The sequence below is a fragment of the Lepisosteus platostomus genome, chromosome 20 (genome assembly GCF_059453375.1).
Source record: "Lepisosteus platostomus isolate fLepPlt1 chromosome 20, fLepPlt1.hap1, whole genome shotgun sequence".
Classification (NCBI taxonomy): domain Eukaryota; kingdom Metazoa; phylum Chordata; class Actinopteri; order Semionotiformes; family Lepisosteidae; genus Lepisosteus; species Lepisosteus platostomus.
Genome location: NC_142630.1, coordinates 11,302,117 through 11,327,923, shown reverse-complemented (window position 1 = coordinate 11,327,923; position 25,807 = coordinate 11,302,117). Strand labels below are relative to the sequence as shown.

Sequence of the window (25,807 nt, the reverse complement as noted above, 5' to 3'; positions counted from 1 at the left end):
AGTTTAAAAAGAAACACACCTTACCAACAGGCTTTTTAAAATGACACATCATGTGTCATACAAAAAAAAACAGTGCTGATTTCTTTAAATACTTTACATTTTCTTTTCATGACTTATTCCTTAATAATTAAACTTGGATTCACAAAGAACATTTTTAAAAGGAATTTCAAATTGCCCATTAACTTGTATGTAGCGCTAGGACCAGCAGGACAGGGATGGGGCTTCTGCGTGTTTTCCTGTGGCACAGGCTATCGTCGGCGAAGCTGTGAATTTTCACACTGCAAGACCTGGAGTGCCTAGACAGGTGCTAGTCATGCAGCTGTCACTGACAACACCGCAACCTCAACATTAATACCACATTCTCCCTTTATATATAAAAATATAGATGCACATATAACATATAATGGAATGGGTGACATTTTCTATGTACATATGAATATATAATTGTGAAATGAACATCAGAGACACCTGGGCCAATGCTCAGGTTTAAAATTTTTCTTGGAAGAGAACAATTAACACATTTAAATAAAAGGCAGTTTACTGGAAAATGCTTAAAAAGAAAAATAACCTGGACAAAAAATAAAACCAATTAAACCTTGATCAACATATTATGCATGACAGATTAACATTCTTTCAATTAGCATACAATCACACTGCAAGTCTACAAATACAATAGCCATAGGTTCTGTAATAGCTTGAGACCCACATGCTGAGTTAATGGTCTGTCTCTTACCCTCATAGCAATGGGTAGCTTCTTAATAAGGTTTTTGTGACATATTGCCCCTAATCAATTTACAGTTTATTAACTCCTCTAAATTAAATGTCAATTTGGATCAACAAAAATCTAAAAGAGGGAGTGATTAGAATACATTTTACAGCTCAATAAAGGGTGCCAGTAGCACAGTAAAACAAAGAATTTAGCTACAGTAAAAGACAAAAATAAGAGGAGCTATTTTAATTAATTGCCACAAGATACTGATTTCTCAGATTAATTGCTATAAAACGCCAACATGACGCCAGCACAGCAGGCAAATGAGTGTGTATTTCAAATGATGAAGCCATGACTTGAATTAGTGCTGAATGCTGCAATTAGTTCAATCTTTCTGACATCCCGAAACCTATCTTTTATAATGTCATCCTCTAAAAAACCTAGACGTAAAGTCAATATTAAAGCTGATTGGTCGATAACAGTTTGGGAACTAATGCTGGCGGAAATCGCCTGCTGTCCTTGAAGAAAAGAAGTCAAGTGAGAGCTGTCAAAGACTAGCAATTACATTCTCATTTCAGTCTCTTCAACCCCTGTAATACCCCTAGAAACATCTGTTTCTTTTATCCTTTCAGCAAAATCTTTAAGATGCTTCAAGCATGTAAAACCTTGTGATTAAATAAAGTTGTAGACACAGTTAAAGAAAGTTTCTTGCTATCATAAGTATTCTCATCTAAGTTATCCAGATATCTATGGCAGTTTCTGATTGTACTAAGGCTTAACCTCCACTTAATATTTTTAGAAAATATTAAGTTTGATTATTTATTAATCATATAAAATAATAAAATATAAAATCATTTATTCAATAACTTGATTGTTGATATACTATTTTTGATAAAAATAGCTGATCTTCACGTGAAAACAGAACTTTACAAAACTTACAGAGTATAAGTTACAGCATTTATAGGTAAAAAACTAAATTTAACTTGGGTAGCTTTTTAGAGTTTTTTTTTCAGGACATACAAGTTTCGCTTTTTAAGAAAATTTAATTTAGTCAATAACATGCTCCAGCAGGGTTATTTTAGTGTAACTTAATCTACAGATCTACAGGGGCTCAAGTGGTATCTTAAAAAACAATAACATGCCTAAGCCTGATGACATTTTTCCATTCTTCATACTTAAAGTAATGAGGATGTAATGATAGGCAAGTCCATCTTAGTTCTCTTAATGGTGAAGTTATGGAAACCACAGTTAAAGCTATATTAGAAGAGTACTTAAAAAACCAAAAACATTTTAAGAACTAACAAGGATTTAGAAAGGAAGGATCATACAAATTTTCAAAGAAGCAACAAGGACCCCCCCACAAAAAACATATTACATGACACATTTAGATTTCCAGAAAACATTGGATAAGGTCCCTTATAAAAGCTTCATTCTTAGAAGACATAGGTATCTAAGATAAGACTTGGTTAAATGAACACTAGACAACTGTGTTATCTTAAGGGTACTACCACTAATTGGGCAGATTTAAAGCAGCCCGGAGAGACCCATTTTAGGCCCTTTGCTCTTCCTGATCTACAGGTCAAAAATCAATTATTTTGATTTGGATAACTAGTTAAATTTGCAGATGTTCTAAAAAAATAAGGGAAGCAGCAAACACAGAAATAGAAATTACAAGATGACAGCATCATGAAGTGGACAGACTCTTGACAAATGAAATTTAATATAAGTACCAACGGATTTTTGAAGCTTCACAGCTAGTAGGGACGTACTGTATTGCAGGATGATATGCATGAAAAGGATCTGGGTGTTTAAGAAGAGATTCAACTACAGTAGTCTTAATGAGGACATATTGTGCGGAGCAAAAAGAATATTTGCTTATATGACAGAAAGAGTAAACAAAGAGTAAAACCAAGGCAAATTGCACCCCCGTTTTATACTATACTAGTAAATAGTCGCCATTTAGAATATTGTGCTCAGTTTTAGTGAGCATACCACAAACAAGGATATTATATCCTTAAAAAGAGCTCAAATAAGAATATGAGTCGATCCTGGTGTCTGAAAACTAGAACGAAAGAGGCTGAGAGGATTAGACAGAGAGAAGTACCATAGTTAGTCAATAAAGGAACTATGTCACACTCAGTTTTAAAAGGGGGACATGAGGTTACAATTGGCAAATAAAAGTGAATTAATGTAGGCTGAAGTATAAATAACCTTGATTTACACATTGTGTTGTGGATATCTAAATGAGGCTTCCCAGCTAAAGGGTTGAGTCCCAAACTCTCTTAAGAAATGGCTGGATAATATTTTATACTGATGAAGCGAATCAGCTACCAAATAAACTGGGCTAGATTATCTCTTGTCATTTGCAACATTTCCCATGTTTTTATGAATTCTTATTGGTGAGTCAGAAATACTGATTCAAGTGCCTACCTTGTTAAACAGTCATTAGGTAAAGTGTTGCACAAGAAAGCTCAGACCTTTTTGAAAGCTGAACTCAACTGTCCAAATGTAAATTTCCAAAGCATTATCCCTAGAGCCCAAACAGGGTTTGGTATCAACTCAGTTTTCCCTTTGCACTTACAAATGCTATCATATACATTTTTGCTCTGCAGGCATTAGAAGCACTGAAGCATTTTTTTTCTAACACAATGAGCTTCAGGGAAGTGTATTTTTTTCTCTACTGATGCTTGACAACTTCATCATATAATGTAGCAATCAGCATAGTCCTCCTGGCAGGGGAGCAGATGCAAATCTGCCATAAATTTTGCTGTTCCTCCTTTTCACTCGAGAGTAGCTAGTGATTTGCACACATAATCATTCGGAAACCCACTACTTGTATTTGCACTAAAAACAGAAAAGAAAAATCAAGGAAAAATGTACTATTTAATTTTAAAAAACTGCTGCATTATTTATGTAATCTTTTGAATAAAAAAAAACATTTAACACAACAAAAAAGAATTAATTGTAGACCTGTAGACATGGCTAATCTGTAGTTTGAAGCAATTGTCTACATTCACTGAACCTGACAGGATCCCAGGTCTGATTACAGCATGGACAAAAACCAAGCAGCAAAGCAAGACTCCTGTCACTGTGAAAATACATGTTGGTTCATCTTTAATTAAAACCTTGGAGCCACAGATTAAAGGGCACTAAAGCTATTTGTTGACAATTTGCTATTTCTAAATGTCAGCATTATCAATTTTAACATCTTCTATATATATCTTCACACTCCATTTCTTTCCTTAAAACAAAGAAACAACCACCACAAGATTCAGCAGAGCTTCCATGCTCAGAATTTATATAAAGTTAATACACATTTTAATTAATATTTTGAATAAGAAAATCAATCAAGCCTTTAAAACATAATTTCAAATAATACAGATGAGGTTCACAATAACAACTGTATGTCAATATCTGACAGCTGCATGGCAACTTCGTATTATTCAAGTGAATAAAGAAATAAAACACTACATGCTTATAGTCAATGGTCGATGGATAATTTCTCACTAAAAGTTTAGAGTGGTTAACTTGAAAAAGACAATAACAGATCGGAGGAAAAAAACATCATATTAAATACACAGCAATATTGACTGTTTTTTTGTACACCTCACCTGGTTTAATCAAAAGTATGATTTTTAATCTAAATCCTAAAAAAAAGCATATTGCTTCAAAGTGCAGTCTAATAATATCCGACTTTTCCTTCAAATTCAGTTTTCTTCAGCATTTAAAGAGGCTTTAAACTAGTGATTCTCTAGTGATCCTGGTACTGTGGGGCTCTTGTGTCTGCCGATTTTTGTTCCAGCTAGGCCCATAATCATCAGTGCTAACTGGTGCCTGTAAAAGATCTTGCTATTTTAAACATTTTTCTACACTCAGGCCCTGATTTCAAAATTAGACTTTCCTATTTCTAACATCTTCAGTTAAAATTCAATTTCATTTGAAACTAGTAAAATAAAATAACTTACCAATCACTTTTACAAAATAGGCATCAGCCTCAAAGTTGTTTTTCAAAGCATGGATTGCTAGTTCATTTTTTGCTCCTCCTTTGCTGAGCACGATCATATCTAATATTCCCTGTAATGATAAATTTGATTAAATCTGTTACAAAACGAGGATAAGCAGCTTTTTATTGCTGAATTTTACCTTCTTCAAGTGCTATAAAAAGACCTACAGTGATTGGTATATTACCTTCTTCAAGTGCTATAAAAAGACCTAGTGTGATTGTTTTTCTTATTGTGCAAGACTTTCACAACACCGTTAGATGTTTTATAAAACAGAAAAAAAGCAGTGAACTCTGACATTTTAATGATGTAAATGCCCAGACAAATTTTATTACACCAAACCTGCCACCACCACACATATACATACAAGATATATACACCCACAGATCATTATCCTCACATCAGCACATTACCTTGTAAATATTTATGTCACTTGACATTCCTGAGGCTGAGCTGGTTAACTTTCCAAGCTTGGCTATGGTTACAAACCAAAGGGAATCTAGGCTTATTACTATGACACAGTGAAGGAAAAGCCATAAGATTAATTGATCTTTGTGACACAGTGACCTCTACTGGCAGATGAAGACTGAAACAGATTTCCCTTGATCCTCCTGTTTAGATCTGCAGAAGTTATTTATTGGGTTCTATGTCTATGTGTACTGTGGTGGCAGGACAAAATAGCTACTTGTTTCACATTTGGGATCACTTGAAGTCTAATTTAGAGAGCATGGCACAACATTATATAATACTATTGTGCCTTTGTTATTTCTCTGGTGGTCTACTGGCCACTGACCACTTCTGCTTCCCCACCTCCAACATACTGTCAAAACGCCTTTAAACATGAAAAAGTATTAAGAGGGAGAGAAGCTATGAGATTACACCATCCCTCTGGGGACCCAAGGTTCTGCTTTTCCTCTAATGCACTGTCACTTAATTATAAGACAGTCATGGACCATCTTGAACTAATTGTGTCCTGCAGCGCATCAGATGTCTTAGGCAAGGGGTATTATGAGAAAATATTGCAAGTATAATTTGCTGCAAACTGCATTTGTGCTTATAGAGCATTTATACTTTATTTTTATTTCCCCCTGATAAGACAATAATATTAAAAGGTTTCAGCAATGTTAATTTAAAAAAAACCCAAAGAATTCTATATGGAAGGACATTCCTCTAGGCGACCAGCCTCTTACATCTAATCATATATGTTTACAGAGTTAATCCACAATAATTACCTTTCTAACAACATAACACCCTTTATTCTTTATAATACAATGATTACTAGTTTGCATTAAATGTACTCTTAATAACCCCCTTAGGTACAGGTTCCTTATAATCAATTCCTGTAGTTTTTTTAATCTTAAAGTATTTGAATGCGATAGCTCTACTTATTTGCCACTGCTTGATCAACTACCATCCACGAAATTAATTAATTGCAAAGCTTAAACCAGGATTCATACATGGATTTCCACATTTTTAACAATGATTTGCTGTTAGGCTTTAAATAACGAAAGATAAAAACAATCAGAAAAACAAGGCACAGCAAAAAGAGTGGCACTCACGTCTTCATAAATGTCAAAGAAGGTTGCCACCACAGCACTGGTAATGTGACTCAGGTCGGAGAGGTCCCAAAAGACCCTGAACATTCGTCCCACGTCCTTACAGCTGGCGTTGTTGCATGGAACATTCTCCAAAAGAAAGGCTTGCTGATTACTGACACACAGAATAAAACAGAGACAGAAAAAAAGATGTTAGCATCTGTAGAAGAACAAGAGACTGAATAGCAAAAAAAAAAACACACATTAAAAAACACCAAAACTGAAAATAAACACATTGACTCTCTTAACTGTTTTATTTTTAGCACGTTTCAGTCTTCTACATAGAAGAGGCTGATTGTGATATAAACTTTTTCCATCTGAAAATTGTGCAGCAGCATCAGAAGTTTTGTAATGCAGGTCTTTCATGGAATTCGGAATTGAAGCACGATTTGACCACTACCCATGCAGCTTCCTGCCCATTAGAACAATGCACAGGGTGACAGTCTTTATGTTGAGTGAAAATACACTTAAAAGGATCCTGACAAGGAAAGGAAAGAAACCTGACTGTCGGGGATAAAAATAGAGCTGCCTGAATGCACCTCAGACTAACCTGTAAAAGCACAAGGCTGCAGTGCATCAAAAAAAAAAAGATATAGAGAAAAGCTTCAAATTTAGATAGGATTACAGAGGTACAGAAAGAAAATATTTTGAACACTACAGCAATTATTGTGTTTATTTTTCTTTGGGTGATTCTCTTTTGTGCCTTTATGAATTTGACAGCACGAGACGGCAAAATGAAAAATCTCTTATCTCTAGTTGTTGTTCTGTTATACCTTAGGTTATTTATTTTTGTGTGCTTTATCCTAGTTGAAGTGGTCTTCAAAGTCAGAGGAAAATGCTTTTAACTAACTTGAATTGGCCTTTACAGTTAAAACACACTAGGTTGTGTATATTTAGCACTGCAGGATAGCATGTTAGAACAGAGACTGAGGCACTTTTTGTTCTAAGTAATGCTTGTCACCTTTGACAATACTTAAAGCTTTTTACGGTGTTTTCAAGTAAACACCAAGATTTCAGAAGGTTATGTTTTGTACCGCTGAAGAATGAAACTGAGTACACAAAATTGCTTTGTAACCTTAATTGTTCCATTGAATAATTTAGTGATACTTTATGTAGACTCAATTTTAATGTATTACTTTATTTACCTGTACTGAGCACAGCTGTGGTTAACTAAATACAATGGATATAGCATGACAGAGTTTTGGTGTAATAAAAAAAACACTAATTTAAAAATAAAGACAAGGACATCAAATTTCAAATTAGGCAAGTGAAAAAAAACAGTCATTTGCAGGACAGTAGAGTGGGACTCCATCTTTCTATTTATTATCACAATTGACTGAGGTGTGTATGGTACTGAACCAGAAACCAGATAAAATGCTTACCATCATTTTTTATTTAAAAGACCTAACACTTTCCTTTTCGTGGTTTTGACCATTAATAATGTACCATTGCATTTCAAGATAGTACTCTGTCATGTTACATCTCAGATTCTAGGCTATTTGTTGTCTGTGTGCTCTGAATACATGACGAAAAATGTGTAAGGAAAGAACCCTTTGAAGTTCTGCAAATTTTCACTACAAAAAAAAGACATTATAGGTAATCATTGTTATTCATAACCTGTAGACTTTGTAGTACCTTTCTGTTGTTTCTTTTCCAAAGATATTTGAAAGACAGAAATCACAAGGTTATGATTATGTGGTTTGTGCATTAAAACTGGACTGATAAAACACCCACGAGCTGTCTTGACAATGTCCTCTTCAGCAGTACAGCTGGTGTTTAAAACCTCTTTAATATGTATTACAATGCCTGTAGCTTTTTTCCTGCGTTTTCTTTCTCTTTACTTTAATTACATCTCTTTACCTGCTACTACTGATGGCAGAACACACATTAATCACATAAAATGAGGTGAAATGGGAGCTTCCAACATTGAGCTGTCATTGAATAGCTCTTTTGCTATTATATCTGAAATGTTCTACTGGCTACTGAAATGGCTACTGAGTTCTAACACGCAGGGTGCCCACTGTAATGCTGTTCTTCACTACTCTACTTCAGAAGAATACATAAACAATCTTGAATATAGAAGGGATAATAATGAATTTGTCTGAGTAACTGAGAGGTAGGACTTCTAGGAAGTATAAAGAAATGTTTTTTTTGCCTATGTATGATTTTTAATAACACCTTAATGCTCAACTGAAAACGACCTAAAACTAGTCCTAGACTTCAGCAGCATGCATTTTTTTCATTAAAAAAATATTTTAAATCAATTATCATCAAATGACAAGGATCTAGAAGGGTTCACTATAGACCTGCAGTAAGAACTGGATAGATATTCAGTATAGACTTGTGGTAAACGAGACCATGATTCTGGGACCATCTCAAACATGTACTGAATTCACATAATACAATGATGTTTCCTCTGGTTATGTTTACTTTATGGAAAGAAGTAGAGAAAACAAACATTTGTTTGAATGCATGTACTGTAATTGTATTCTAGACCAGCAAGATTTGGTTTTCAAACTAGCAGTAGAAGACTCTCCCTGCCAAGCACTGTCATGTCTAAGGGCCACGCTGACAAAACACATTTCAGCTCTACATTAATTGGTCACTTTGGACCCTTGTTTCAGCAGCTGTTTTTTCCTGAACAAAAAGACAGGTAATTCGCAGTTGCACTTGTGCTCAAGTTATCCTGTGCCTCATTCTCACGCAATAATGTCACTGCCATCTTAACAGAGCTCACTGCCAATGTGTTACTAGGAACGTTAGACTTATGAATGTATTCTCCTGAGCACAGAGAACCAGTGAGATAGGGCTATGAAAAGAAATTTATGCTACAAGTAACAATTGTTTTCTAAGAGATTTTCCTTTGTGAACCAGTGTTTAAAGGAGACCTAATCCTTCAGCAAGAAAAAAGATGGATCAGACACTCGCTGTACACAGTGTAGGACTGCTAGGCTTGTGCTTCTTTCACCTTGTGATGCAGCTGTACAAACTATTTTAAAAAACACAACATGCAACACAAGCTTCTTTATTTCATAGTAAACTTAGTAGACGAAACTTCCTTCTGACAGATTTAAAAAGGATTCCTTCTACCAAGAAAACAGTGAGCTTGTTTCTGGTATCGATTTAAAAATCACATTAGAACCTGCTTTTCAAGTCTACTCTCTCATCAAATCAAGGACTTCCCTCTGTCTGCAATTTACCAGAATCCTTTCACCTGACAAGAAGCAATTTGGTCTCGACCTGTTAATTTACCTTTAGCTGATTGCAGTTTCTAGCATTTGTATTTCTTCCAATTTTTCAGTGTCTTCTGAGCTACCCCTTGGAAGCTGGGAAAGCAAATGTTCATCATAGTTTGCCAGAAGAGCAGCAGAAACACTGGCCTTTTAATTATTTCTTAAAATTGTTTGGGAGAAGTTGATGGTAATGACATACCATTTGCTGTTCCTTACCTCCTAACACTTTTAGCTACATGAAACATCGTCACAGGGTTCTAATAATTAAGTTTGCAGGCTATAATTACTTCCACAATTCCTTCCACTTGAAGAGGAGGTGGAAGGTCTAAAATCCGTTTCTGTGAATGATCAACATCTGCAAAAATTTCAAACTCTTCTCAATTCACCAGGAAATTGGTATTAAGGGTGAGCTACTTGCCACAAAACAAAAAAAACGTCCCGGAAGGGCACAGAGCAGAGGTTGTTCAAGGTCTTCCAAAGAGGGGAAGAGCAATAATATTGACAATTATCATCTTAGATGTGAACATAACATTACTTCCTAGGACACAGGGCCAATTCTTCCAGCTTCATGGTCTTATAAAATTCAATACTCATCTTAGCACCCAGTTATAACTAGAATGACACCTAAACATGCCATATGCATACTTCAACCTTAGCTTTTAACAAGATATTATAACCTCTTCTATAGATCACTATATCATAAAGTAGCAGTCCATTTTTTTCTAACCATATATATTTTCCACAGCAAGCTCCACTATGATAGCATCAACCTTAGACCTTAACAGCACATAGATATCAAGAATTGGTATTGCCTAGCAACACTAAACAATTGTGATTACATCCAGGACAATCTCACTGTTGAACTGGTGCTTGAAGAAGGAGAAGCAGTAGTATAGAGATACATATTTAATAACAGTTTAATTTATTCATTTTTATTATTGTAATTACTGAATTTTAAAACTTCGCTTTTTTCAGCACTATACCATCAAAAAAGCCACTGTATTCTTGAATTATTTCAGGTTCTTTACAGGCATGCTGGTTTGAATCATTTCTGGAATAGAAGGTGAAAATTATGCTATAAAGTACAGTAAATGATTATGAAAATTGGCACTGCCTTCCACGGTTTTCTCTCAGGCTTTAACACAGTGCATTAGTAGTTCGTCTTCAGCTGAGTGATACTGGAGTTTACCCAATTAAAAGTACATTGCCTTAATAAATGTGGAACATTCAGCAAGTAATCTTCAAGCGCAAAGGTTTAATTAGAATGCATACATAATTTGTCTGATGTCTTCAGACTTGTTATACAAGGGGAGCGCCACAAGAATGCTCATGAAGTTCTGTTTTGAAGAAAGAAGCCCAATCCTAATTTTCCTATTTGTTACTTCACAGTTTTCGTCAAGAAAGATAAGTAAAGCAAGCATGTGGACAGCTCAACAGTTTTCTTGATTGGAATGTTTAGTTACTGCACTCCCAGCCAGGAGCCTGTTTATATTCCTTTCAGAATTGCAGTTTAAGGCTTCCCTGCCCTCTCTTATATATATGTAACTTTAATAACTATTTAAAGAATAATTATAGAGGTACACATCAAAGGAGACACAGGATAAAACATACCTACTACTTTATCTGTCTACACTCACAAGATAACCCTATTCTTAAAAAGCTGAGATGCTTCCCCACAAAAATATTCTTCATAATCTTACAGCCAGGAAGATATTTAATATAATTAGAAACTACTCAAATACATCCTAAAAAACAGTTCTAAAAAATTAAGATATTAAGCTGCAGATTTCTGGAAAATAAATACTACTCGTTTACTTACTGAAGTTTTAACTTTTCATTTTGTTTCTATTCTTCTGTTCCAACAACTTCCAACAACTATCCTTGCAGCATATTAAGGATACCTTATTCAGCTACCACTATCCAACACTTTACATGGATAATTTTTCATGTTGATCAGTCAATTAAAGAGCGACACACAGAAAGCACAGAGAATGCATTGCATTCCTTTCCAATTCTTACCTTTTGGGCATTCTCTAAATGGCTACAGTTGATCCCTCAACATTTCTTATTGTAAACTTTGTAGAAAAATTGTGTTCATAACAATATATCCTAGCAGAAATACCCATACTGCTTCATAAAATTGCACGAACAATCCTACTTTACAGATTTCAAACCTTGCTTTGGGAGTGCAAAGATGCAGTTTATGTAAATTTCTTCAATGATGAAAAGGAAAATGGTAAGTTTAAATTAATGCAGTGAGTGCAATTCTATTAAGCTTCATATGAACTGCACCCTCCACCTTGAAGTACTGACAAATAAAACCTTTTTGAAAACTATCTTACGTGCTTGGAACTGCCTATCAAGAATTTTATCTTTCAGTTTAAATTTTGTAGCACAACATCCATTTTAATTTCATTTTGTAATCACATATTACCAAAAGATCCAAAGATCACATATTTACTAAATCTATATTTAAAAATCACAATGCAAAGCAGAACTCTCAGATGTATGTGTTTACCTAAACCTATGGTTTTATGTTTTTCAGTAAATCTTTCGACTTGTTGGACTGACAATATTATGGTGTTCCTTTGACACTTTTCATAGTCCTCTTATAAACAAACAGTGCTTTTCCATTAGTCTTGCAAGCTACTCTCAAGACACATTGGAATGCTGATGGCAAATTTCTTTCTGTGATAGGCTTGCATACTGCTGTTTCTAATATGTATCACTATCCTAAGAAAAGCCTTCCAGAGACAGATAAAATTCTCGGTTAGGTGGCCAGAATCTATAATAAACACTCTCCTACACAGAATTCAAATACTGTATTGCAAGTAAAACAAAATACACTTAGATTCATACAGAATACTATTTTCAGTATAGCATGAAATGTGAATTGGTATTTCACTTAATATCAGGAAATATTTGCTCAAATATGGTTTCAAATAATTTATAGTGGAGAAAAGCTGTTTTCAGATAGCAGGCATGAAAAATAATACAGCCAATGACTGCAAAGAAACAATGACTGCTAAATCATAAAGTGTTCCCATTAAATCACAGATGTTCTGGAAGTGCTTCTCTAAAAACAAAGTTCTGATTAGTGGCATAACCAATTCTGTACATCTAAAATGAAACCAATTTTAAAAAGTGCTAACCTAAAGCAGAGAACATGAGAGATCCCTTGCATAGTAAGTACAATTTACTCATCACAGTTAAGTACTGCAGTTAACCAATGTGGTGTGTGGGGAGGCTTGGCCATTTAAATAAGCAATGGAATAGGTTACTGAGAAAGTTTCACAGAATATCCTATACATCGCAAAGGGGCAATTTTAAATCCTTTATCTATTCAATTCAAATTTCATTATTTCCTAAGGGAAATTTGTTTTGCTTCAGAATTCAACACAACAATATAGCAAAAACAACCCTCCCCAAGAAAGAGGTCAGGACACACAATATCTATAAATTAATTATATTATATTGTTTAACAATGAAACTGCAAGGGGATAAACAATTTTCTTAGTCTATTTCCATTGCGCCTTAGGGCACAGAGGCATAATGCAAATTCACGGTGGTAAGGGTGTGCCACACACTACATTATGCTCTTAGTTTTCTTAAGAACCCTATTCCAGAAGACAGCATTTAGGACATTCCCTTAGGTTGATATGATGAATAAATCTAAATGATTTATAGAAAAGTATTAAATGAATTAATTCCACCTTAAAAAATCAAATATACCTTAGAAAAAAGTATCTGTGAGCCTGTTTTAAATAGTTTTTACAACATAGAGTATACCCTATCTTAGTATCCCAAATACTTGTAATCATCGTTAAACTCTACAGTTTGACCATTAATTACAGTGGGGTTTAGAAAAACATTTTTTTTTCAAAATCCACGTTGAGTTTTGAAAACAAAAGAATACAAAATACAAATACACATCAGACTCTTCAATACAATTATTTAGAACAGGCACATAATAATGTGTGTTCCTTAATAAACTGATAGGCTGTGTCATCAGAAAACTTTATAATACATATGTTTTCTTTCACAATCAATACATTACAAAAATGTACAGCAAGAAGGTCAAGACACAGCCTTATGATGATCTATATAGAAGTACAACACACATCAGAATATTTTCCCACTAAAAATGAAAAAATCCTCCAATCAAGTTACCATTTAATTTGAACTTCTTTGAGAGCTTCTGTGCCAATACGAGTGGCTGAATGAAAAGTAGAGGAAAATAAAAGAATTACTTTGCTGAGTATAGATTTTAATAAAGCATGTTTAAGAAGGTAAATATTGCATCATCATTTCCTTTCCTTTTTCCATTCGCAAACTGCAGGGTATCAGTAAGGTCCTGCGGGTCTTTCATAAAGAGTTGTTTTATTATTCTCTTCAGAATTTTTATAGGGGTGAGTGGTGGCCAGGCCTGTAGTTGTTAAGCTCAATTGGCCTGGTATTTTGGGGAATTGGAATAATCAATTATTCTTATTCTTATTATTTCGAAGAGAGGAGATGATTTATAAATATAAAGCAGAAAAAGTCAACTAAAAATATCACACACCTAAAATGTCCAAAAGAACTGCACACAGAGTTTGGCCTGTACACTTACTTATATGTATGCTCCTAAACTGCCTACAAACCTCTACTGTGTCAATCTTAAAATTTTCAGATTCAGGGAAGTCGGCATTTGTATCTGTGGTAATTGTAGCTTTTAATTCAAAATGGGTATAAAACATGTTTAGATAATTTGACTGATGTTGGCCTTCCGGGACATTCAACACAAGTAAAATATTCACATTGCTCTTTCTAGTAGTCCTGGACATAGATTTAAACCCCTGCCATGGAACCCTAGTATCACCTGATATGCACCATCAGTTCTATGTACGTAATGACTTTTAGCTTTACTGATTTTTCTATTCACTTCTTTCTGCACTCCTAAGCTCTGCATCTCCCTGAGAAAAAAACTTGTTTTTAATAATTCCACATTTAGCACTTAAATGTTTAGGAGTTGACACACAAATACTATATACTCAGACACCACATCAACAAGTTCATGGATATCCTCCTTGGGATACATTTCATTGCACTGTTAAAACAACCCTCTAACTGTTCAGTATTTTATTTTTCCAAGTCTTGTACTGATCTCATCTCTCATTCATAAACAAGCCTGAGCAGCTCGGTATTGTGAACAGACCTACCTAAAGAAGGGTTTGTAAGAGATGAGCAGACATCAATCAATAATTCTGTACACCTACCTGGGAAAATCACATACTGATAAGTCGAAAGCATATTTTAGAGTGTAATGATTAAAATCTCCCAGAATTAATTCAGGAATATCTAGGGATGTAGTTCCTAGCAATGCAATTTTTAAGCAACATCAAAAATTATTTCAGACACCTCTTCCACAGTGGCTTCAGGGTGAATGGAATTGTTATAAAAAGCTGGGCAAACACTAAAGGGAGATAGAAGAGATGCAGAGACAATCAGGAGGCGTACATACACTATCTCTGACAATAATATGTAGTCACCAAAGGTTATTTACCATTAGATAGACCCCTGCTACATGTTTACCTGTGGCTTACTATTGTCTATTCAGCCAGTGCAATGAAAACCCATCACTTTAAGTTTTCATTGTCACATCAAACCATGTCTCAGTAAATGCAAGTACAGTATACAGACATCAAAAAATTAATAACACAACAGTACATTAGTATGCAGTTAGTCCATGCTACCCTTCGATGATCAAACATTATACAGAATCATAGTTGGCAGGAGGAGTTTATTTCTCCTCCCAGTCTCAATCTGCCCCTCTCACTGTGCTTTTGCTTTGGTTGGTAATTAAAAGTGGTTTTCTGTGTAGGATTCCAAATATCTCGGGGACATTTGGCAGATTGTGCCTTTATGATAAGAGGAATTCACGACTACATTTCAAACCATGTGGCCAACATCAAGAACTCTCCAATTATTAAAGATGAGAACTAGGTAGCTCTTAAGAAACTAAAGTAGCAAAGCAAACACATTATAGGTTTTCTAATAATAAATACATTTTATTTTACTGTATATAGCACCTTTAAAGGTGGCTTCTCAAAGCACTTTACAAAATGATAAAAACAACTATGGAAAAAAAATATGCACAATGAGAGGATACTGTCTATCCTGTATTTTCTCTGAAAAACAAATAAATCTAAAGCTATACATTCTGCTATGCAGGCAAAAAACCAAAAAAATAAGCAACACAAAATAAGCAAATAAAATGTGGATAAATATGCACCATTGGTTGCTACACTTTAAAAATGCCCTTTTGAGATACATTGCATTATCATGCTGATAAACACAGCAATGTTTCAAAAGGGCATGTCTGTAGCGTGAAACTCCATATTAAAAGGCAGCCTTGAATTGCTTCAAAATTTATTTTTTTAATTATACATGCATTTTGGAAAAAATGACAGATATCAAAACAGATAAAAATCTACATTAGGAAAAAAATATATAATTTCATAATACCTATAGGGACAAAGAGCATTTTTGATACAAATTGTTGCTAGTTAACATTATTTTGAACAAGAAGCCTGGCATGTAGCTGAAAATGTCAGAGGATGAGAAACATGGAGAAGTGCTGTCATTGCTGAAGCTGCAAATATGCACCTGCTGTTTTGAGAAATGCGTATTCTCTGTGAAGCTGAACAGCTTTTTATGACAAGGTCTATTAGCAGCCACTAATAGCAATCTGGAGAGCCTATTCTGCATCAAAGGGAGGAGTTTTACAATGGCAAGTGTGCAATCTCAACACTGTGAGCTGCATATTTCCAAAGATGACATTAGATACATTTTTAACCCACAAACTGTATATTTGACCTATTTTCTAGCTACTTATCTAGTTTATTTTTTATTTATTCATTCATTCATTCTGGAAGGGTATTCCAAACAACAAACTAAAACAAACATGCCTTGCACTTAAGTCAGTTTATTAAATAGGCTTATTCCCAAACTTGAGATTGTCACATTAAAGAATGAAAACAAGTAGGTATAAAAACAATTGAGGAGACATATCAGGAACCTGCAGTCAGCTGGTATAAAGCAGCAGTACCTTTGAAACTCCCGTAGGCTCAAGTAACACTTCTTTTAGCTGGGATTCATGTGGAGTGTTATAGCTCATAGACCATTGTGTTTATTTGCAAAGGACTTCCTTTTCACACTGTTTCAATAAAGGATTCATTTACAACTCAGCTTTCTTATGGGGAGTCTCTTGGTTGGAGCTGAAATAAAGGTTGAAATTGCTTCATCAAATGGATAGGCTATCTGCAGTTGGGACCGTGTTTAATCTGTACATCACAAGATGCCTGGTTCTCAATGTGAGAGAGAGGAGATGCACATGGGACAGTGAAGGTACCAGATTGTTTACTTGTGACATACAAATAACATCAATGTAACATAGTTTTAACTCATTTGAAGGCACAACTTTCAATAACACATTTACACACAGTTTTTTAAATAGTAGTTTCAAATACCATAATCATATGCTATTAGGTCTATTCTAATTTTGAAACATTTCCACTCTGATGGTTGTGTCATCGATAAGGTTTCAGAATCTGACAGTATGAACTTCCAATAACCTTACTCTACATGTAACAGGTTTGAGTGCAGTGAATGTTATGGAAATGCTAGCATGCCCCTCAAAATCTAGATGGTAAAGAATTCTGACCCAATCTTTGGGCTGAGCTGAAGTAGCTGCTGTCTACAGGGCCGCTGTCACAGGGTCACCTGTGGGAGATCAACAGCGATTGAACCCCAGGAGGGGCAGAGCTCAATATACAGTATAGCTAATGGGAAGCCATATGCATAAAATGCATAAAATATGACTATTTTTGTCTTAATTTAATAAAACTAAGATAATGCATTTGGTTTAAATGCATTTTGGTTTAATAAAAAGGTACAAGCAGGTACCTATGAAACTTATGATTTCAGTTATTTTGTTCATTTATCCACTGTATAATGTGCCATTAATAGAATGGCTGTTACAGAGGTTTAACTAAACCATTTTTATAGTTACTATATTGTATAATGTAGGTTTATAATGAGGTAAAGGAGAGATTTGCAAGTTAAGTAAACCTCAGAAGAGTGGCACGGTGGTGCAGTAGTTAGCATTGCTGTCTCGCAGAGATGGGGTACTGTTTTCAACTCCTGGGGTGCCATCTGCTTGACTGAATGTTCTCCCGATGTTGGTATGGGTTTCCTCCCACAGTCCAAAGACATGTTGGTAGGTTAATTGGCTTCTTTGAAAACTGGCCCTTGTGTGAGTGTGTCCGTGATTTTGTCTGTGCACGACTTTTAATGGACTGGTGTCCCACCTTGCGCCCAGTGCCTCCTGGGACAGGCCACCGTGACGCTGAATTAGTTATTGAAAGTGATACGATGGTGACGTGATGTAATCCTCGGTATAAGGCATGAATTAGAACCTGTTTATGTTACCCATGTTCTTTATAAATGTTTGCTAGCAAAACATTTTCTGTCTTCATATGTGTCAAGTTTGTTCTTGATGAACATAATGAGCTTTTTCCCCATCTAATAGTTGCAGCTGTAAGACTACAGTGTCTCTCATCTGATGGATTGGTAGTCTGTGACAACATAATGACTTCTTTAGTGAATCAATAAATACAATTCAATCAACTTTGTCTTATAAGTTTTCCACTTCAGGAAATGCTTACAGGCTAAAACCCAATGCAGTATGAATCACAATGTCACCTCATAGAACACTGTTGAGACTAACTGTGTCCTGTTTTCACAGTGACAAAAAACCTTGCCAATGCATAACATTAATTAACCTCAAAGCACTAAATAGGTGGATTGTGGAAGACAATTCACTGTGGTTGCTATTTCTATTTCTGTTAAGTGCATTACTCTGGTGACAAAGATGATTTTGATTTACCTATGTAGACTTTTAAGTGTCATCTTGCAAACATTGCAACAAATTTAAATGTAAACACAGTATATGAAAAGACACTATTTCCTCAGAGTGTGGTAAGGAAATCAGTAATCAAGAGCACAGAGTGTGTCTGATTTCTTAAATCAAATCTACTCATAAGTAGCTAATTTTGTTATCACACATAACAATATACTTTTGGACATGTCATGGATAATTAGAATAGCTGGCACACTGTATATAAAACCTTAAATATGTTGTTTAGTTCTGTAGTACCTGGAAGAATTAAATTACCTGTACATTAAAGAAACTTAACAATGGAAAAAATCTGAAAACAAGTACATTTTTTCCATATATAGGGCCAACACTAATAGGTTGTTTATTTTTCCATCACAAAAATGGATAGATAGAATGGTAAAATATCAGGAAGAAAACAGTTTTGGGAAATTCATGCACATGCTGATGACCACTGTCATAACAGAACAGATGCTTTCTGAAGTGTACTGACAGAATCTGGTTAAATTCCCCATGAGATTTATCACAGAAACAGATTAAAGGGCAAGTTATTTGATTTAAAATGAAGCGGGGACACCCATGTTTACAAGTAATCTGGGTGTATAATCAAGCTGATAGTGCAGATGGAGCTTACACTGAAACAGAAATCTATGGTAGCACTTGTACATGACCTGTATGTTATTGTAGAAACTACTTTCATAGCACTGGATGCCATTTCTGTGCAATAATGCTGCCTGAGAATAGACACTCAGGATTTCCAGTATATTGCACCTTACAACATAATAATGTGCTACACACACTTAGGAAGAGGCAAGTACACATAATTAAATCTAATAATTGAAATACATTTTGGAGAATAACAAAAGGAGCTCATTTTTTTGCATTAAACACTTTAACTGCATGCAAGTCTCTAAAATTCACACTTAAGACTGGTATAATATCAAAAAAGTATATTTTGTTCTGTGCCATCTCTGCGTCCAGCACAGAATTCCCTGTTCCATTGTTGCTGTGCCATACTGAGGTACAATTATGATATAATTTTGACATTTTTCCAATGTCAAAGCTGCCTTCTATATACATCCACTGTTGATCACTATATTTTTATCTCAACTTCTGCATCCCTGAAGAAATACTGTTGAGAAACTACAACCTGTTATACATTTGAAAGAGCATGAGGGGAAAAGGAAAGCAGTCACAAAGCACTGCAACTGATCATAATGCCTCATAACACTTCTTCAATACAATACATTTGTTATTTAGGTTCTATTCCATTCCAACATGATGAAATGTCATAATAACGTGCTTGCCTTTAAACATTTAACTGTTAGATTCAATCTCTGTTTGACTCTGAGACGTAAATATTACTTGACAGCTACAATGCGTGATTTTCACAACTGTGCACTCTACAAATAAGTGAAATGTTGAGTCATGTGCTTGAAAGTGGCATTCATTTACAGGTACTGAGGAATCCACGATAAGCTCTAAGCAAAGGCAGATAGCAACAGCAATATGTGATATTTGGAGCCTAGAAATGAGTAATAAAACTTACTAGTTTTCTAGGAACCTCTTAGGAAATATAATTTAACTTGACAACAGTCTTTCTTCAGAGGTAATTTGCTCGGAATTCGACAACCCTGCATTGTAAAAACCTCAGGTTCCATCTTAGACGGCTTTCCTGCTAGTGGTCTTTGGAACCAGATTTTTGGTATTCCGAGACCCAGCTAAAAACAATCAACTTTCTATCGTCACAAATGTTCTAATCTCATCTAATTTTCTAACCACTTACTCCCGGTTAGGGTCATGGTGGAAACAGGCTGAGCAGAGCAGACCAGACTTTCTTTCCCCCAGCAACAGTCTAGCAGCTACTTCTGAGGGACTCCCAGGTGCTCCCAGGTCAGCCAAGAGATATAGTCCCTCTAGTGTGTCCTGGATTCGCCCCAGAGTCTCGTCCCAGTGGGCCACTGCCTGGTACACCTACAGTGGCAGGCATGAAGGCATCCTTACCAGTTGCCCAAGCCACCTCAATTGGATCTTCTCAAGCAGTGACTCTATTCCAGGGTCCTTATGGTTGGCCAAGCTCCTCACCCTGTCACACAGAGTAGGTCCAGCAGCCCTACAGAGAAACCTCCTGGGATCGTGACCTTGTCACGATGGAGGGGGTTGAGTGCCAGAAAGAGTTTTAGAGCTATGCTGTCAGGAGCTTTGTGCTCCTGGTAATGTTATCCTTGGCAAATTGGTCTTTGTTGTGGATAGATAAACAATGATCCAAACATATTCCCATGATGGTTACATTGGCAGCATTCCATGATGGCAGAGAACCCTGTCCGGATCAGGGACACTTCAATCCACACCTGGACCAGGCCTGGAGGGTGGTAGTCACTGGCTTTGCCCAAAATGGTGACATGGAGCCATTGTGTGGTCTCACCACCCACAAGGCAAAGGATGGAGGTCAGGTGTGATGTCAGCTGGGCATCTGGCACGAGTGGGGTGGATCTGGATTCTCAATTTTTTTCCCCCAGAAAATACAACTTTTACGTGGAGAAAAACAAAATATTCCTCTAAATTTCTTCCTAAGAATTGACTCTTTCCTGTGACTGTTACGTTACTAAAGATTTTCATTGCACAGCACCATTGAAGTCAAAAGGTTGTATACATAAATATAACAGGGGGTTAATTGAGAGTAATTAATCGAATGGAGAAGAAGAAAATAATAATCAGAAAAGAATAGGGAGGAAGATTAAAAACATGGAAACAGCAATTACTGTACAAAGCACAGCTATGGTGGCATAATAACTCTTCATTTAATATTGGGAAAGGTCTCTAAACAACCTGTGTGAAAACTGAAATCAAATTAGGTTTATTTGGTAATTAAATGTATTTCAGTTCCTTTCTCTTTCATAAATCGCAGTATGAGGCAAACTCTCCCAATTGGGAGATTAAATAAATCAAGATTAAACAATCAAGTGCCAATATGACACTCAAGATGCAAGCAGACACTAAATAAAAGTGGGAAGCCCAGTAGAATTAAATCAGAAGGTTTCTGCTAGCAACACTGTTTTGCAGACTACAAAGCATGAAGTAGGAAAGATGCTTAAAATTCAGAAAATAAATAAGGGCATATAGTTCCCATTATTTAATGATATTATTCTGAAAATACTATAAAAGACAACAAGAAAACAACAAAAAAACACCTAAAATGAATCCCCTAATCTCTGAAGCTGTTAAAAAAAGATAACATTTCCTGGCTGTCAATGGCTTTGATGACAAGAAAATGCAAGCTTGAAAACCTCCATGCTGGCTCTTATGATATTAATACATTTAAAACTTAATTACATGTTTTAATTTAGGCTGCTGTCACTTTTCCCAGTATAGAATGGACAGAAACAGCAGCTTTGAAGCACCCTTTCAAAATACTGCAGTAATAGCCCATACTTAAAAAAAAGGAAAATTGTATTTTGAAACTAAATTGACTTCCAATACTATTTTTCCATTATCATTATTTTTATTAAGGAAAGAAAGAGAGAGAACTAAAGTGTAATCATCACCCAGAAAACCTAAACTACAAAGTGCTCCAGTATTTGGTTTTGAATGAATGACACAAGCTTGAGATAATACTTTTAGTGAGCAAAGGAATAACATTTATCGATGAGACATTATGATTACTAATACTGTATTTTGTAAGCACTTAAATAAGAACACACTGACTTGCAAAAGTATTCACTTTCAATGGTGCCCCATTTTGAAATTACAAAAACGATGTTTTATGAATTAATTTTATTCAAATCTGAATTCTCAAACTGAAGACTTATTGTATAAATGTAAGACACATTACAGTAAATATCGGCTTTAAATAAAGTGGGCTGTGACAGATATATGCTGTATAAAATATTTAGACCTATGAACTCAAAATATGGTGGAAGCACCTCTGGCAGCAAAAACAGCCACAGGTCTTGTCTGGTAAGTCTATTAACTTTGCACATCTTGGTGCAATTTTTCCCATTCTTCCATGCAGATTTGTCCAAGTTCTCTCATGTTGCTTGGGACCCTTATGGAAATTTTTTTTAAGTCCCTCCACAGATTCTCAATAGGAATCAAGTCAGATTCAAAGTCAAGACTTTGGGCCACTGAAGGCTATTCACTTTCTTATTCTTAACCTACTCCAGTGTAAAGCTGCTTTGGATCACTGACCTGCTCAAAGTTAAATTTTCAACATGGTTTTCAACCAAGTCTTACGTAGACTGAAACAGGAATTTTAAGACTTGCCTGTACTTTGCTCCATCCATTTTTCCTCGAGTCTGAACAGTTTTTCTAGTCCCTGCTGAGCAGAAGCATCTCTGTAGGTTAATACTTCTACCATCATGCATATGACATGGGTTTTCCACTGTGCTATATAAGCCAGGTTTGTGTAGGGACTGGTTGACTGATACACATTTTTTCCCATTTCACTGAACCCTGTATATCTTTCAAAACTGTCATGGGCCTTGCAGTGACACCAGTTTTCAATTTTGCCTGATCTAGGCACTGTTGGGGTACTATGATGTACCTTCCATTTCTTTATGATTGAACAGGCTGTGCTCACAGGGATACTTTGATTTCTTGTGCCCCTCTGAACTGTGTTTTTCAATATTGATCTTAGTTTTAAATTTAATATCTGACCAAGAAGCCTCAGAGAGACATGTTTTTATTTAGAAATTATTAAAGAACCATCATTATTGCGCTCAGACAGTGCATGCTTAACTTAATGTGTAGCTTATTAAGGTATTCTTGTGCACCTAAATTAATTTAGGTTTTCCACAGCAAAGGGTTTGTGCAGAGAAGGGTGCACATATAACAACATGATTCAGTACAAGCTGAGTGTTTATGAAATTGATATTCCAAAGTGTCAAAGCGGCAAGGATTAAACAAACAAAAAGTGGAAACTGTGGGTAAGTGTCTGGATACTTTATGGAGACTGTATAATCTGACAGATCAGACGTGTAATACTACTACTATTAATAATAAATTATTTTTGAGTTCTTTTTATTTTGTCTTTATTTAGCAATAAGCACTATAAATACTCCTCACATACTAGATCTTCTCATAAGTTCTTCACTCTGTCTTCATTCATCACCATGCACTGGAGTATTCAACCATATGAAGAATACAATATGCATTTGAGAGCCTGAAAATACTCTGCTACAGGCTTTGTTTTCAGAACTGAGCGCTTCAATGCATGTGCTCATCTCGTGCTCCACTCAGTCACATACTACCATTACTCTTGCTTTCGTACATCCACCCAGACAAGTGATTAAAAAGAGCTTGTGGAGGATAAGAATTACATGATTAAATCAACAGAGGAAGCACATAGCCACGTGTCTGATTAAACTGACCAAAGAAGACAGTAGAGTTAAGCTTCTGGCACCTCAGGGATTAAACTTTCCTTAGCTATATAAGACTTCCTTAATACCGTTCTCTTCAGATACATTTATTAATTCCTACCATGTAGTCTTGAGTAGCAGTAAGATAGGTGTAAGTATTTTTTACAGCCTACCCAAGGCCATTCATAAAAAGTTGCATGATATTAAAAACAGATTCCACATTTGCAAAAGACAACTAAAAACTCTGTATGCCTCCAGCTATTACTTTAATTAGATTCTTTTTACCTCATTATCTTAAATCTTTTCCAATTACCAGTGCAACTTTACTAGCTACAGGGCAGCTGCTGATATAAGTGGGCTGTAACAGCGCACTCACCTCCCAGTTGTGTTCTTCAGTATTGCCAGTGCGTCTGGAAAACCATCCATGTTGTAGTCCCCGAGGTGCAAGGTAATAGGGTTGTAAAGGTTAAACTGAGATTCTGTTTTAGGCGGAACAAAGCCCCAAAGCGTGTCCTTTTTCTGAAAGTCTGTTAAAATGGGAATCCACCGGATCTAGAAAAAACAGAGCGACAAACACAATTTATACCCGTACAACAACATAGTCCTAGCTTGTTCTGACAAACAAAAATTAGGTGATGCGTAACAAATATCAGTCAGACATATTTTTTTGACCTGAAGGAAGCTAAACGTTAAGGACCAGTCCCTGCATCTGTGGGCGTGAAATACAGATCTGACTTTATTTTACTCTCATGTGAAAGGTATTCATAAATATTGCAATAAATATCCAGCTTAAGGAAATTATGAGAGAAAGAAACTGCCCTGTTTTCTCCCACTCTTCCCAGATGTGATATTTTGGTAACAAAAACACAATCAGAATAATAAAAAATGGAACAGGGATTTTCGCTTTCTCCAGGGAGGCCATCTACATACAATCAGGCCTCAAAATTTATGAGACGTGTTAAGACACACCGTTTCCACTTTAAAAACATGCGTGCCTTTCCTTGGTGATGGACTTGTCTTCTCTCACTCATAGTTGGATCAATCGGGATGGAATGTACATTAAACCTGAATGACCACTAGAGAGCCAAAAAAATGGAAATTGCAGCATTGTGCATATCTTTTTAAGATAGGCATTCAGACAGAACACTCATAAAAAACCATAATAAATAAAACATTGTCATCCACCCAGTGAGAAATCATTTGAGAGCCACAGTTGAACCACAAAACAAATCCTATTGACAGTACCTTTACTTGAATTTGAAAAGATTACCCGGAAATTTTGTTCAAAAGTCTTCCTCACTTAGAGGCCACATGCTTTGCATGTAAGTATGCTGTACATGGCTTTTGCTTGGGTTAAAGCAGAAATAAGAATTACAAAGGAAAGATTCTTTAAAGCTTTAAATTGCCGAATACATAAAGGATAGAATTAATCTTTATTTGTGCAGCACATATTTTATTTATTGCCCAAGACATAAACACTAGCTTTTGAATAAAGAACGAAGATGGATGTTATAGTTCAAAGGATTCACAAATGTTAAAATTGTTTGCCTGGGGTATTCATATTTTTTCCTGATTTCTTTTAAATCTGTTACAAAATACTGTAAATGCAATTTGTCTAGTTAAACCGGTTAAGAAAGTAAAATTAGTTAAGATTTCCATTACAGTTGTATACAGCATCAAGAGATGCTACAGGCTTTGTTTGAAAATAATGAATACATTTAGAAACAGGTGTATGATTGTGAGAGTAAGTGCTTTGCTATGAGGGCCTATCTCATGATCATTATTACCAGGTATTGAAACATATTTTCTATAGATCATATCAATTTATTATGGCTGTAACACATTTCAATGCTGTAATGAGATGCTTGAAAATGATCTTTCTAGGGAAATGACTGACTAGCAATGCACCATGTGTTTAGTCAAAGAATATGTGGAGGTGTTTGAGTCAAAGCTGTTGAAATTTCAGGATGGCAGCCA

At 35.5% G+C, this 25,807-nt stretch overlaps 1 protein-coding gene across 1 annotated transcript in view; it reads right to left on the bottom strand.

The window, feature by feature from the left end:
• The window catches only part of itfg1 (integrin alpha FG-GAP repeat containing 1), a 112,517-nt gene that overhangs the window by 41,304 nt on the left and 45,406 nt on the right, over positions 1-25,807 (bottom strand). Inside the window, exons 10-12 of the mRNA XM_088614189.1 lie at positions 24,207-24,382; positions 6,270-6,420; positions 4,675-4,783 (exon numbers count right to left, since the gene is read on the bottom strand). Of these exons, the coding sequence (XP_088470315.1) occupies positions 4,675-4,783; positions 6,270-6,420; positions 24,207-24,382 (436 nt within the window). The remainder of the gene's footprint in view (positions 1-4,674; positions 4,784-6,269; positions 6,421-24,206; positions 24,383-25,807) is intronic.